The sequence below is a fragment of the Centroberyx gerrardi genome, chromosome 23 (assembly GCF_048128805.1).
Source record: "Centroberyx gerrardi isolate f3 chromosome 23, fCenGer3.hap1.cur.20231027, whole genome shotgun sequence".
In the NCBI taxonomy this organism is placed as follows: Eukaryota; Metazoa; Chordata; class Actinopteri; order Beryciformes; family Berycidae; genus Centroberyx; species Centroberyx gerrardi.
This window is the reverse complement of record NC_136019.1, coordinates 4758864-4773863: the sequence shown is the minus strand read 5'-3', so window position 1 is coordinate 4773863 and position 15000 is coordinate 4758864. Positions and strand designations below refer to the sequence as shown.

General features: G+C 41.1%; 1 protein-coding gene across 1 annotated transcript in view; it reads left to right on the top strand.

Annotated features, from left to right (window-relative positions):
* Nucleotides 1-15000, top strand: part of col4a6 (collagen, type IV, alpha 6) — a 444271-nt gene that overhangs the window by 110954 nt on the left and 318317 nt on the right. Inside the window, exons 5-13 of the mRNA XM_078291595.1 lie at nt 5918-6052; nt 6440-6484; nt 7124-7243; nt 7851-7913; nt 9142-9177; nt 9941-10003; nt 10730-10765; nt 10963-11004; nt 14511-14600. Coding sequence (XP_078147721.1) covers nt 5918-6052; nt 6440-6484; nt 7124-7243; nt 7851-7913; nt 9142-9177; nt 9941-10003; nt 10730-10765; nt 10963-11004; nt 14511-14600 — 630 coding nt within the window. The remainder of the gene's footprint in view (nt 1-5917; nt 6053-6439; nt 6485-7123; nt 7244-7850; nt 7914-9141; nt 9178-9940; nt 10004-10729; nt 10766-10962; nt 11005-14510; nt 14601-15000) is intronic.

Below are 15000 nucleotides of genomic sequence, written 5' to 3'. Positions count from 1 at the left end.
TTTCAATGCAATATGGTTTTAATAGGATAAAAACTTGGTAAGAGCATCATGAGTTTGATTTCTATAATCAGTTTCAACTTCAATAAATTCAATCATTCCATACAAATTCAGAAAACAGAATTTAAATTCAGTCGTCCGCTGGAACAAATCTCATCACTTTCAATCTGAGTCATTTACACAAACACAAGATCTCAAGTCAAGACTTTAGAAACCTTTTCAAGTCATCAAAGTACAAGTCAGAGTCGAGTCCCAAGTCACCAGAACCCAAGTCAAGTCGAGTCTCAAGTCTTTTCTTCATGCGTCAAGTCAAGTCTCAAGCAGTTCAAACTGGAGTCCAAGTCATGTGACTCGAGTCCCCTCCTCTGCGAGACAGAAAAGAGAAATCTGACAAAGGAGAGACAGACAAGAGGAGAGAATCAAAGAAAAGGAGACAAAAAGAGAGATGCGGCAGAGATAACGCAGACGTGAGAAAGTTGAGAGCGATGAAGAACGAGAGTCAGTCAGTCAAACAGAGAGAGGGAGGGAAGGCGAGGCGTGAGAGAAAGTGGCGCCCCGTGGGACCCCTGCATATTTTCCCCCGGGTGAAACCAGGTGTGAGTGTGAGCTGTGAGCCAGACAGCTCCTCCACCTGCTGCGGCCCTGTCATTACCGCTGCCGCCCCCCCCCCCCCCCGGGCCGCAGGGAGCACCGCCCGCCAGACACAACAGGGCAGTCCAGCATCAGCGTCGCTTTAAACCGCCGAGCGCAGGGGGTTTGTCTCTGGGACATCGGTGCAGAGACTGACACTGTGAGTTTAGTTAAAGTCTCACTGCTGTCACACGTGATGCATGGACAACAGGATCTCACACACAGCGCAGACAGACTACTATGGATAGAAGTGTTGTCACTCATTTTAGAGGAGTTATTGTCTTCAAATAGTGTCTCTTCTGTTTGTGAATCTTAGTAAACCACATGGAAACAGCCCTTGATTTGATTTGATTTGATTTGATTTGATTTGATTTGAATTTGTCTCATGGAAACATAAGAAAAGTAGCTGTCATTCCATTCCCTTGCACACTACATTAGACACATTAACACACAATAAGCATGTATATTGCATTATATAATTGCATTGCATGTCAGTCATTGAAAAAAGAATACACGCACATCAGTGTAAAGCTATATAAATCATATACATAATTAAAAAAATAATATAGCATGTACCCATGGGCTTCTTCATCATTTTTCATCATTTGGAGGTAAAAGATTTATAATCAACTGACTGGTTAACTGATTTAATGCAGTTTGTTTTTTCAATTATTCCATATATAGGCTATGTCCCTGCCTCTGCATGATGAGAGTAGTAACATGTTTTTATGCGCTTGTGTCCCACAATAAGAGACTAAATGTTTTTGCTCATGTCACGTTTAAGAACCTCTTAGAGAAAACTCTTAGAGGAAACATTATGAGCGCTTACCTTCGTGTCTGTAGTTTGTGTTGAAGGTAACTGTTGGGTTTTGCCTTATAGATATGTGAAAGCCAGTATGTGATTGTTACTGGACTTTATCTCAATTGTCCGGATGCAATAAACCCGTCACCCCACCCATCTGGCACTCCCTGCAGGTTAAAACAAATGCTCAGAATTGTTGGCAGCTCATATTTGACCTTGTCCCCGATGCAGCCCCCTGTTAGATTTGTATGTTCGAAGTTACCACTTACCTGATCCGGGTTAGCTGAATGGGTTTGTTTCTGCAGGCGGAGTGGTTAGCTATGAATGGGACCAGGTGTGGTGCAGAAAATTACCTTCCTTTTTGCAGGCGTGTGTGTGTGTGTGTGTGTGTCCTATAGGCACTAATAGAGGGGTGTGTGAACTCTTGCCTTGTGTGTAATGAAGGGTATGCATCCTCTGTGTATGTGTGTGTGTGTGTGTGTGTGTGTGTGTGTTTATAAGTGCATGCTCATACTTCTATTACTTTTATCTATACTCCCTTGGATTTGGAAGCCAAAAAATAAGGACTTTTTTTTAGGAAGTTGTAACTTTTTTGCTGTCATCTCTTTGAAGAGGTGTGATTTGAGGGTTCAGTTTAGGTTCAAGTAAATTAAATTAAGATTAGGCCAAGGTGAAGGGTGGATAATGTGTTGAATTCAGTGGTGAGAGTCAGGATCATAGTTCAGGGATGGAGGATGAACAGAGTCAATGTCTTCACAATTATACAAACATGCTGCACACACTCACGTAAATGCGTACAAGCATTTGCACGTGTCTCACTCTCCATAAATGTCTCATAAATGGGAAATGTACATCTGCGCCGCTGTGTTACATTCCCAGTTCAATTTTATTGTGTGATGTCTATAATAATGAATGCAAAAGCTCATTGACTCTCATTCTAATCTCATTCGAGTTTTGACATTAGATACTTTGCACTGCAGAAAGTGACAAACTTGTTAAGTTATTGTATCCGGACTTATCAAGCTTATTTTTTTAGTGAAATCACCTTTTTTGCGTTTCAACAAATTTGACTGTTTTTCCAGGATAATGTAACTTGTTTCAGGTCATTTACTGGGTAAAAATGAAATTGTCTTGGAGAAAGTTTCTTGTTTCCAGATTTTCTTCATTGTTTTATGGTGAAATTTATTGAAACCAGCAAGATTATCTACCAGTGCAGTGAGATAATTTGACTGAAAATATCACAAAATGAGCTTGATAAGTCTAGAAACAAATTTAAATCACTGGACAGCTTGTCATGTTTTGCAGTGTGTTGTCTGCTTATACCAAGTCCTAAATTTGCAGCTATAAAATCAAATTCTCTGACTTTCTTTTGACCCGAACACAGACATCTGTCCCTCTCTCCCGCCCTCCACCCCCCATCTCCTCCCTCCATCCCTCTCTTCTCTCTCCCTACCCTGTTTTACTGTTTAAAATGTGAGCTAATGGCAGGTTGTCAGCCGTTGATGTGTAGTGTGTGTAGTGTGTGTGTAGTGTGTGTAGTGTGTGTGTGTTCATTTGTCCTAACGAGCCCAGCCTCATAAGAGAGGGATTCCTTTGGCCTGTTCAATCATCCAGCTCTAAATCACCTCAACTGTCGAGAGAGAGAGAGAGAGAGAGAGAGAGAGAGACAGAGAGAGACAGAGAGAGAGAGAGAGAGAAACTATTCAAAACCTCACCTGTTAGTTGTTTCCCTATTTTTTTATCGCCACCTTGTGGTTGAAATTGGGCAGTGCAGTCTGGGACCGCCTGTAGCACAACAATCACACCATATGGATACAGCCTTTATAATGGATTTTGGACTCTAACATAGTTAAAACATAGTTATTTATCCCTAAATACCCCAAAAAAAGGATTATCCACTGAAACATATAATTTATCATTCATTTATCTAATTCCAGAAACGTCCTTTTTCTTGTGGATTTTCAAAACTTTACAGTAATCTGTGCTTTAGCAAACAAGACCACCATGTAAGACCACATGCCGTTACATGCCCACGTAAAACACTTCACTTCGCCCCAGAGATTTGTGATTGTGAAGCACAATCCTGTGTAACATCCCTCCGTGAGAAAACCTACAGTTGGGTTCTCTGCCCCGACTTGTTTTCCCGTCTCATCTAAACACGCCGTCGAGTCCGTAACACAGAAAAAAAACACAAAATGGCCTCCCTAGCAATTTGTTAGCAAGTGTTTCCCCGGCGCGTAAACTCTCTCATCATGAAGATGATAGAGTGTAATTGAAGATCTTGATGAAAGGATGTAGGCCCATCTTTTTAGTCAAAGATCAAATAAAGTTGAAGATGGGCCGCACAGCTCAGAGGGTTGAGCTGCATGTTGATGATCACATGTTCAGTGATGAGAGACTGGAAATCACTTCAAATCAAAGACAGAGAGTTAGACAGGTTCAAGAATCCAAGAATCCATCCTGCTGCAAGACACTGAGGTGCAGATTCACTAAGACTGTGTTGTCTCTCTCTCTCTCTCTCTCTCTCTGTGTCTGTGTCTCTCTCTCTCTCTTTCTCTCTCTCTGTCTCTGTCTCTCTCCCTCTCTCTCTCTCTCTGCCTCTCTCTCTCGCTCTCTCTGTGTGTCTCTCTCTCTCTCTCTCTCTGTGTGTCTCTGTCTCTCTCTCTCTCTGTCTCTCTCTCTCTCTGTGTCTCTGTCTCTCTCTCTGTGTCTCTCTCTCCCTCTGTCTCTCTCTCTCTCTCTCTCTCTCCCTCTCTGTCTCTCTCCCTCTCTGTCTCTCTCTCTGTCTCTCTCTCTCTCTCTGTCGATCTCTCTCTCCCTGTCTCTCTCTCTCTCTCTGTCTCTCTCTCTCTCTGTCTCTCTCCCCCTCTGTCTCTCTCTCTCTCTCTGTCTCTCTCTCTCTCTCTCTCCCTCTGTCTCTCTCTCTCCCTCTGTCTCTCTCTCTCTCTCTCTCTGTCTCTCTCTGTCTCTCTCCCCCTCTCTCTCTCTCTGTCTCTCTCCCTCTCTCTCTCTCTCTCTCTCTCTCTCTGTCTCTCTCTCTCCCTCTCTCTCTCTCTCTCTCTCTCTCCCTCTCTATCTCTCTCTCTGTGTCTCTCTCACTCTCTCTCTGTCTCTCTCTCTCTCTCTCTCTCTCTCTCTCATGTTCTGTATGTAAAACACAAGAAAATCAGTCTAGCAGCAGTTATAGCAGAGATAATGTCTAACAGTCTTCACACCACCTTTCCAAAGATCCTATATTTGCTAGAATAAATTCGGTGACTCGATGAAGTGTTAGTGAATTGGGCGCAATCTCGACGTGTACGGCCTCACATTATGTAGACAAAATAATAAGATTTACATATCATTTACATATATCCACATCACAGTGGGACGAATAGGTCTTCCAAAACAGCACAGGATACAATCAGAATAAGCTTCAACAGCGTTTCAAAGGTGCAGAGAGGCTTTATTTTTTACCAGGGATGTTAGGCATACTTTCCACTCGTTGCACATGGCTAGTGAAGAGTATAGCAATCTGATTTGGTCATTATGGTCATTTTTTTCATCTTTAATGAGTCTGATCTTCACCTGACCCGGGACTCTGACTTCACTGTGGAGGAAAGCCAAAAGAGCGCTTCCCCGCCCGAATCACAAGTCACATTATTACCATTATGTAGCCAAGTTAGTCAGTCATGTCCAGCTTTTCAAAGAGGGTCCCACCTCTTCTCACTGATGCTGAGTCTAGTTGAAGGTATTCAGAAGTTGGCCCACATGCAGCGTTACCGCTCAACGCAAAATGTGTTACAGCCAGATGGGCTTTTTTCGACTTCTCTCTTCGTCTTTCCATTTCTTGATTCTGTGATCTTTTGTTGTCGGCATCAAAGACAATGAAAGTCATGAGATCATGTAGTCAACACACCTGAGAAGGAATAATGCTGTCCAGGTCTACTTTTGTATATCTACAACCTTTTTGAAAGCCTTTTACTCAGCCTCTTTTGAAGACATTCATCCATATCCTTCTGTCTCTGTTACCAACACCGCTTTCCACAGGCCATATTTTGTCTTTGTGTTAGAGGTGCTGGTTATCCTACCGTTTTATTTTGGCTTCGTCGGATGGATTCTGGTAAAAAAAAAATCCATCATAATTATGTCCTTTGAAGAACAGACAGCGCTGTGCTCCAGCAGAACCTTTTACTTAATGCAAAATGACAACGCTCCTCATTTGGAGACCTGGTGAAATCCCCTGAGGGCAGAGACAGTGTCATTTTGCATTAAGTAAAGAGTGTTGCGGAGCATAGTGTCCTCAGATGGCCCCTGAAATGAAGCGTTACTTGACTTAATGCTAATAAACTGCTGCAGCAGAAGCCTTACAGTGCACAGACTTAAGTAGATTCTGGTTGAAGGTTTACCGCTCGGTCCAGCACCAGGCCTAGAAGGTTGTGTGACTTCTGCACTATTCTTCTAACCTGGGATGGGAGGTGACCGTGTGTTCTTGTTCCTCTCTCTCAGGGTCGTCCAGGGCCTCTCGGTCCGGCCGGTCCAAGCGGGCCGGAGGGGCTCACCGGGGGCTCGGGGCCTTCAGGGCCCAAAGGAGAGAAGGGCCACCTCGGAGTGAAGGGACCGTCTGGCCCGAAAGGAGACAAGGTGGGTGTTAAAGATCCTGACTTGGCTGAAATATTGTTTATGTTATGGGCAAAGGGAATACATAAGGGAGAATGTACAGCGAGACAGTGATTATCGTAAAATAAGACCCTGACGAGATGCAGAAGTGGCTTATTTTGCAATAATGACCAGCTTGCTGTACATTATCCCGCTTATTACATGGCAACTTACCAAAGACATGAATCACTTGATATAAAATATTGATTTAAAATGATTTTATTACAGGCTAAAGTAACTTAAAAAGTTCCACCAAAAACACTAGTTCAGCAGGTCTGTCTGCAGTAATCAAGCAGTAACGTCTTTATGCCACCAGGTGTCGCTAGTGAATCTGATTAGAAATCAGCAAAATGTGTATTTTGTCCTCTGCAGGGACCCATGGGCGTGCCAGGGTTCCCAGGAACTGACGGAGTACCTGTGAGTAAACCAGAAACACACACACACACACACACACACACACACTCTTTCCCATTTTATCCCTCTCACGATCTCTCTTGTATTCTCTTTTTTCCTTGATTAAATATGTCCTTTCTTCCACTACTACTACTGCTACTTTGTGGTTATTTTTTTACGTAATAATATTAGATTATAAAATATGATATTATATAAGACATAAATATATAACGTCATAATGTTTTTTATCCCATCCTCTAACCTCTTCTTAAGCGACCTACCTGATCAAATAAAGTTTATAGTAAATACCCCTGAAGTTCCTATAACTCTCTCCATAACTAATAATTAGATAAGTAATTAGAGTGAGTAGAGAGTAGTGGTGAATGTATGAACTGGAGGGTTAACCCACCAAAAGTCAGTTTACTCACCTTTTTAGTCTGACATTAATGTTTATGACAGAAATTTATCATATACAACATAGTAAGTAGCATCAAATTGATGTAAGTTACATGAGGATTGGGTCTTTTAAGCGAAAAAAAAAAAGAATAAATCCTGAAAGTAGCTTTTATTTGCCACAGCATCTCTGGAGGTGAAGTGAGGTCCCTCTTGAGAAGCTGAGTTGACCCTCCTTTCCCTCCCTCCCTCCCTCCCTCTCTCTCTCAGGGTCATCCTGGTCAGGACGGGGGCAGAGGATTACCAGGAGGGGACGGCTGTAACGGGACCAGAGGGGAACCTGGATCCCCCGGCTTCGGGACAGGAGGCCCCGGAGCCCCCGGACGCTCTGTGAGGACGAATTTATATCAGAACATCTTCTGTCCATATATTATGGATCTTATGAATCACTCTATTTAGGGAATATAGTTGCTCGATTATTGTCATTTCTTGCAATAAATATGACAATACACACAGAGACAAGGGATTAGTAACAAATCCGAAATTAAGGGAATTAATAGAGTGGATTATACAGTTATAACAACACTAAGGTTGGCCCTTAAATATTGGAAAAGTACTAAAGCAGCACTTTTTACAGAATAGATGGATTTATTGGTTAAAACAACTGCATATGAAATTATGTTAACTAGAAGGTCAGATTATGATAAAGAAACAACAGTGATATAGAAAAACGTCCTATTTTCATAAAAGCTCATAAAGAACCAGGGTTTTGTTTTGTTTTTTGTTTTTTTTGGTCTTTATTGTCTTGTATTTTGTCTTGTATTTGTCTTTATTGTCATGTATTGAGTATGTATGATTATAAATGTTGTGTATATGATGGAAAATGAAAAAAAAAAATAAATATATATATATATGTATATACGTACAGTATATATATAAAAAGGAGGGATTAGCTAAATAATAACAATTACACAATCTCTCTCTCTTCCTGGATCAGGGGCTGAACGGTCTGAAGGGTCAGAAAGGAGATCCACTGTACATCTCAGATGATGGCATCACGGTACTATGTCGCACACACACACACACACACACACACACACACACGCACACACACGCACACACACACACTTCTTATTTCTTGCATTTGTTCCCAAGCTCAAAACACTGCTCACAAGTCACAGAAATGCAGAAATGTAAGTGCACACAACACTCAGCATTTCTTGTTCGATTCGATTCTTCTATCTATTCCCCTGACCTTCTCTCTCCATCCCTCCTTCCTTCCCCCCTTCATCCTCCCTATCATTTCCTCCCCTCTCCTTCCTTCCTTCCTTCATTCCATACTCCCTGCCCTCATTCCCTTCTTCCTACCTTTCCTCCTTCAGTCCCTCCTGTCTGCCCTCCCTCCTCTTTCCCTTCCTCCATCCCTTCTTTCCACCTTCCCTCCTTTATTCCTTCCCTTAATTCCTTCTTTCAAACCCACTTTTTCCCTCTTCCCTCCATCCCTCCTTCTACATTCCCCAACTAATTTGTTTGGAAGCAGTGTATCTAGGGTCAATGCTGTTGTTGTTGATCTCTAACACACACAGGTCAGACTGACCCATGCTAAAGGCAGACACTTTTAACATGAATTGTTTATTCTTTTTTTCTGGACTTATTGGGTGAAAAGATTTTACATGTGTCCTTCATTTTCTCCTAAAACGGCTTGTTAGCATCGTTAGCATTCCTGATTGAAACCAAGTGCAGCAGCTAGCTGGAAGCTGTGGCTAGCTAAGGCTAACAATGTTAGCATGTCCTTATAGGGAAACTGAATGAACAAATGTTGACTTTTATTTACAAAAAGGAGGAAATTAATCCAAAGTGTCACAGTATCGCTTTAACTTTACATATGCCATTCGGTGGATGCTTTGATCCACAGACATTTATATTAGCATATATTATATTAGCATTATATTAGCATTGATAGCCTCAGTAAAGAATAAAACTGCTAGTGATATGCTTTTAAACTTTTATTAAGTGAGTTGGCCCAATGGGTGACACCAACTTTTGGAAGCAAAATAATGTTTCCACTCCAAGTCTGAGGCTGGAACATGTTGGAGTTTTTCAAAATTTTCATCCTGTCTGCAAATCAAGCCAATGGATTTAAGGCTTTGTAACTTTATTCACAAAGAGCGTCTTTAATCTCTTTTCTCAGCCTTTGAAAGCCATTCTTTAAGGGTCCATCAACAAAGTGCACTACCATCTAGATAAGAAGTAAAAATAACTTTCCTCTTTTCTTTTCTCTCTTCCAGGGTTTACCAGGTTTACCAGGACTGGACGGTCAGCCTGTAAGCTTTTTACCTCATCTCTCCTACTTATTGAGTAGTAATATTCTGATTATTTCAACATGTTTTGATATAAAACACACTCATAACCAAACAGATTTTGATAAAATAAGGTGTTTTAAATCGAAAATGTATTGAATTTGCTATGCAATTTTACTTTATTTTATTTCCACTGTATATTGGGCGTTGGAGGTTCGGAAAATACAGACAAATATGGATAATGATGTCGATTTCCAGGTCTTTGAAAGTATGAAAAACCACAAATTAATGAGAAAGTTTTGGCAAAGTCTGGAAACTCACCACCAAACTACAAACTGCTATAACAGTCAACAGTGTAAAATAATCAGTGATAAATCTGTCTGGTCTGAAAGTTTAAATCTGTAAAGTGTGGAGAATTGAAGGGTTTCATTCCAAAACGTGATATATCCATTTTGGGGGGGGGGGGAGGGGGGGGGGGAATTGGGGGGGGAATTGCCACCAGTGAATCATATTTCAAAAACACAGATGATTCCCCTGAAAAACGTAACTATTTTGTAAACAAAATGGCTCCTAATTTTAACAGTAACCCATGATGTGCCTTACTTTCATGCCAGCAGTCATTTTGAGACGATTAAGAGAGGGTGTCCCATTTTTCAAGCAGTGGATATTTTATTATTTAGGAATGAAAGTCACTCAGCTTCAGTCGTAGAAAGGAAAATGCGTCGTAACCATGACAACAGCGGTGTTTTCTCTATGGTTCTGACCTGGTTCTTCTTGGTTCTTGCAGGGTCCCAGAGGTCCTGATGGTCCAGTTGGTTTCACAGGTCCCAGGGGTCCTGAAGGTTATCCTGTATGTACACTTTTAATGCTCCTAATGCTCCTAATGCTCCTTTTCCTGAATTTCCCCAAGGGGATTAATAAAGTGCTATCTTATCTTATCTTATCTTATCTTAATGTCTTGGTATAGCATTCAATGGCGTTTTAAGTTTTGTTTATTGCTTTTTATACTTTTTTCTTTTATGAGTTGTGGTTTGTTATGCTCCTAATGACACTCCAGGGAATGATTTTAGGGAATGTAGCAACTGAATATGTAATAAAGTAATAAAATGTCCCTTTAAATTAGTTGAAAATGTAATAAAACCTGTTAATGTAATAAATTGCTGGACCTTACATTATTACATTAAGCAGTGTTTATTACTTCATAAGGGTTTTGTAATTGGTGACAATAACATGCAATGAGTCATTCCATTATTACTCAATGTTATTATTACATCATAATTTAAAAATATATTTACACCCCTTTTGAAATGCTAATTGCTGGGTAATGTAAGAATATAATGTGATTAATTACATAAGCAGGTTTTATTGCATGTATGACCCATTAGAGTTATTACATTAAAATTAAGTCCTGATGGGTTTTTTTCTTTCATTTGAAGTATCTGTGAAAATTGTTGAAATATATCAACTTAACATGAACATTAAAGTTGTTTTTTTGGATTATGATTGCAATTTTTATTCAGATTTTGGTTCTGATTTTGTTTTGATTTCATTATCTAAATCTGCCCTCTGTCCTCAGGGCCCGCCTGGTCCTCCCGGCCCCCCAGGGCCAATGGTAAGTACAGTAAAGTATATAATATAGTAGAAACTACTCTACTGTATGGTGGCAGTGGAAGGTTCAGGCTGGACTGTGGTCAGAATGGAGCGCTGCCTCAGTCTCATCATTTTCAGTACAGATGAAGGAATATCATTCATGTTCTTGTTCTTGTTCTCTTCCTCCAAACGCATTTTGTTAACCGCTGTTGTCTTTAGGGGAGCCGTAGTGACGGATATCAAGGAGAGAGAGGAGACAAGGTACGCATCGTTACTGAAGAAACACACATTTGTCTGTAGAGTTTATTTCACACACACACTCACACACACACACACATGTACGGCCTGTTGACTCTGGTTGTAAGTGTGCCTTTGTGAATCGAGATCAAAGAGACTTCTGATCTAAAATTAGTGTTTTTGTCAGGAATTTGCTTTTAATATGTATTTGGACTGCTAGTCATGGAGGTAGGACCGGGTATCGAAAAGCAATATCTACGAGTATGTACTTATCAATACTGATTTAAAGGTATCAAAAATGTTCAAAATGTTGGACACTTACCATGAGAACTCATAATAACAGCATGTAAAACTGTTAAACTTACTGTGTTGCATAATGAAATGTGCTTTCATTCAGCAAAGGAAGGTACTGTATCAGAAAAAGTATAGTTTTAGAACTGATATTGAACTTGAATTATTAAATTAAAAATTGTCAACGATACCCGGCTCCCTATGGATATGTGCATCGAAATCTAAATCCCAAAGCCACACTTTGAACCAGAGTAAACACGACCATAGGCTTGTGTATGTAGGATGTTTAGGACTGACTATAAAGGCCAATGATCATCTCAACTGATTTAATGTTAGATATTCATGTAGATATTCATTTATTCATTCACTGTGTATTTTATAATGCACACATTATTCAAATTTAATTGACTTATTCAAACACTCACTCACTGGTTTGCCCAGTCAGTCACTCAGTTTTCTGTTCTCTCACTCGATAAACAGAAGAAGAAACACAGCATAGACTGCATAGACATTATAACCAGGGTGGGAAATTAACTTTCAGCCACAGTTCTCCAGCCGCTTTCACTATTTCACCAGCCAAACTAATTCTGAGAATATCTAAAATGATTCTTTACCTGCCAAACTGGTTGAAGTACCAGCCACAGTCAAAATATACCAAAATCTGGTTGGTGGTTTGTGTTAATTTCCCACCTGAGAAATGACATGGTGACACACACACACATATATACATACACATACACTGTTTCTGTATGAAATCAACCTGTGTGTGAGACTGAGGATACTTTATCTCCATAGCATCATCTCAGTTGCTGGTTTGAGATGGATTCCAATACAAGTGCAAGCGTAGAATCGACAACGCTATTCTTAAAAAAAAACCAATTTGATACAATAAGACAATGTTTCTGCCTTAATGGGCTTTCATTCAGTCATGAAGAGACTGTTTGTATTAAATAAATAAGTGTTTTGCCGTATAATGTCACAGATTCTACGCTTTCTCTCATTTCATCTCCATACCCATCGACGACAGACTAGCCCATCAAAACAGCAGGCTTATTGTACTCTAGCTGGGTCCTGGGAGTGTGTATGTGTGTGGGCGCTCGTGTGTGTGTGTGTGTGTGTGTGTGTGTGTGTGTGTGTGTGTGTGTATGTGTGCATGTGTGCTTCTAAAATGTATTGGTTGGACATAATACTGTGCATGTTCAAATCTCGGTGGTGGCTTGACCCAACCTGCACCTCTTCCGTCCAACCCCCCCTCCCCTCCCCTCCCCTCCCCCCCTTTCACCTCCTTTGTTTACTCCTCCTCTACCCTCCCTCCTTCCTTCCCTCTCTCCTTAACTCCTCCCCTCTTCCTGCGTCCCTCCATCCACCCTTCATCACTTTCCCCCACCATCCCTTCAACCCCCCCCACCCCCACCCCCACCCCCCCAGATTGACACAACTACCTCAACGCACCAAACTGTTTGTTGCATCCATTTTCTGTATGATAAAAAGAATCACATATACCCCCACTGAGTCTTGATTCAGTCTGGTTTGTTCTTTTAATGAACTGTTCTGCCACTGAGACCAGTCACAAGCTCACTGACTGACTGATAAGGGATCAGTTTTACTTCAGATACCAATTTGGATTTAAATTTTCATTTGGGACGACTGCAAATTCAAATTCTAAATCTAATAAATATTCCAATTGGCACAATTGTGCGTTTAACTGCATTTGACTCCCAATTCAAATTCCAATTGGGAGGATTGTGCAAGCAGCTCAGTTTGATCCCTAATTCCTGTTCAAATTTGATTCAGTTGAGAAGATTTTGGGACTCTTGAGTTTCCCAATTCCAGAATTTAGTTCAAATCTGATTGGTGAGTTGGCCAGTGGCATTACACACCTGTTTCCTTTACTGTTGAATGACAGTTCAGAGATTTTACATAATGTTGTTGTATAAATGGAAGTACATCCAGTTTGTCATTTTGGAATAAAACACATCCAAAATGTGGCAGAAATCTGGGAAAAAAGTACCAACCATGGCCGGACCATACGGCATTCGATGTTATTAGATATCAAAATTTTCCTTAAAAATTTCTAAAGTTTTTCCTCAAATCTCTGAGCTGTGTATTCGGAGGCATTCTGTGGACTGTGATTGGGTGCTGGAATCACTTGCTCCTACTTCCTGTGTTGCTCTTATTTCCCCCTTGACCAACATTGGGACATCTGGTGGTGAACTTTGGGAGTTGTAGTTCATTAGCCCGTCACCCCTCCCTTCTTACCCACACCCACCCATTCCATTCTATTTGACCAATCAGATGAGACTACTAACAATCAATTGAACCGCCATCTTCCTCACATTGCATGCATGTTATGCTCAACCAAACCCTCAAACACTATACTCAAAACAAATTCGGAGTTGTACTGAATGCGGAAACAGCTGGATTTACTATTTAGCCTGTTGGAATAAATTTAAGACCAAATTAAAGTGATATTTCTGTTAAATCTGCGACATTTTTTCTGTTTTGGCTGGAGAAAATTGGGTCTCTAAATTGTAATTGATCATAAAGGAACTCAAGATAAAGTAGCCCAGAGCTCTCTCTCTCTCTCTCCCTCTCTCTCTCTCTCTCTCTCTCTCTTGCTCTCACCTCTCTCGCCCATCATCTCTCTTTCTCTCGCTGCATCACCTTCCTTTATCTATCCTCATGCTCTTCCTTTCTCTCTTTTTTCTCCAGCTATATATCACTCACTCTTTCAACCATGCCAATCTTCCTGCTCTCTCATCATTCTCCCAATTCATCCCTTTCTTTTCATCTCTCAGTTACTCACCCCTCTCTCTCTATCTATCTGTCTTGTGATTATCCTGCTCTGAAAAAATGTATCAAAAACGAGGAAATGGAAGTTGAGAAGGGAATGAGCAACATTCCCTTCTCAACTTCCATTTCCTCGTTTTTGATACATTTTTTCTCTTTTTCTCTTTCTCTCTCTCACTCCTGCTCCTTTCATCTTTTGTCGTTCATTGTTTCCCCATTTTGTGGATTTTTCCTTTTTTTCTTTCTTTTCCTTTGATACTATCTCTTGCTCTTCTGTTTCTTTTGTCTTTTCTGCTGCCTCTTCCTTGATTTTCTCTTTATTTTCTCTCTCTCCTCTTCTTCTTTCCTTCCTCCACTCACTTCCTACCTCTTCCTTCTTTCCTCTTCCTGTTTCTCCCCTCCTCCTTCCTTATTGGCTAACGGTGTGTTGTGTGTATTCTGGACTCCAGGGCGACGTGGGTCTTCCCGGACCCAGCGGCACCCCCGGCGACGGGTCGCTAATAGGCGGGTCAATTCTCACTATCTACAAAGGAGATAAGGTAACACAGCAGGGAAGGCAAGGAGCAGAGGTGCAGAACCCCTACAACACACACACACACACACGCACACACACGCACACACACATACACACACACGCACACACACACACACTCAGGTGCAGTGGCTGTAACTATAAAGGTGATAAAAGGAAGCAGCAGTGGTCATACCACCCCTCAACACACACACGGGAGAGGAGGTTGTCCGTTGTCTCAAACCACAAAGACAACAAGGTAACAGGGAAAGAGGAGCAGTGATTGCAGCAAACTGAACACAGATGGAGGGGCGGAGGTGTCGGTACAGGGAGGGAGGAGTCGAGGAGGAGGCAGGGGGAGAGGGGGGAGAGGTTGGTTTAAGCTCAGCAACTTTTCCTTTCATTGTTCATTTTTTTATTTTTTTAGT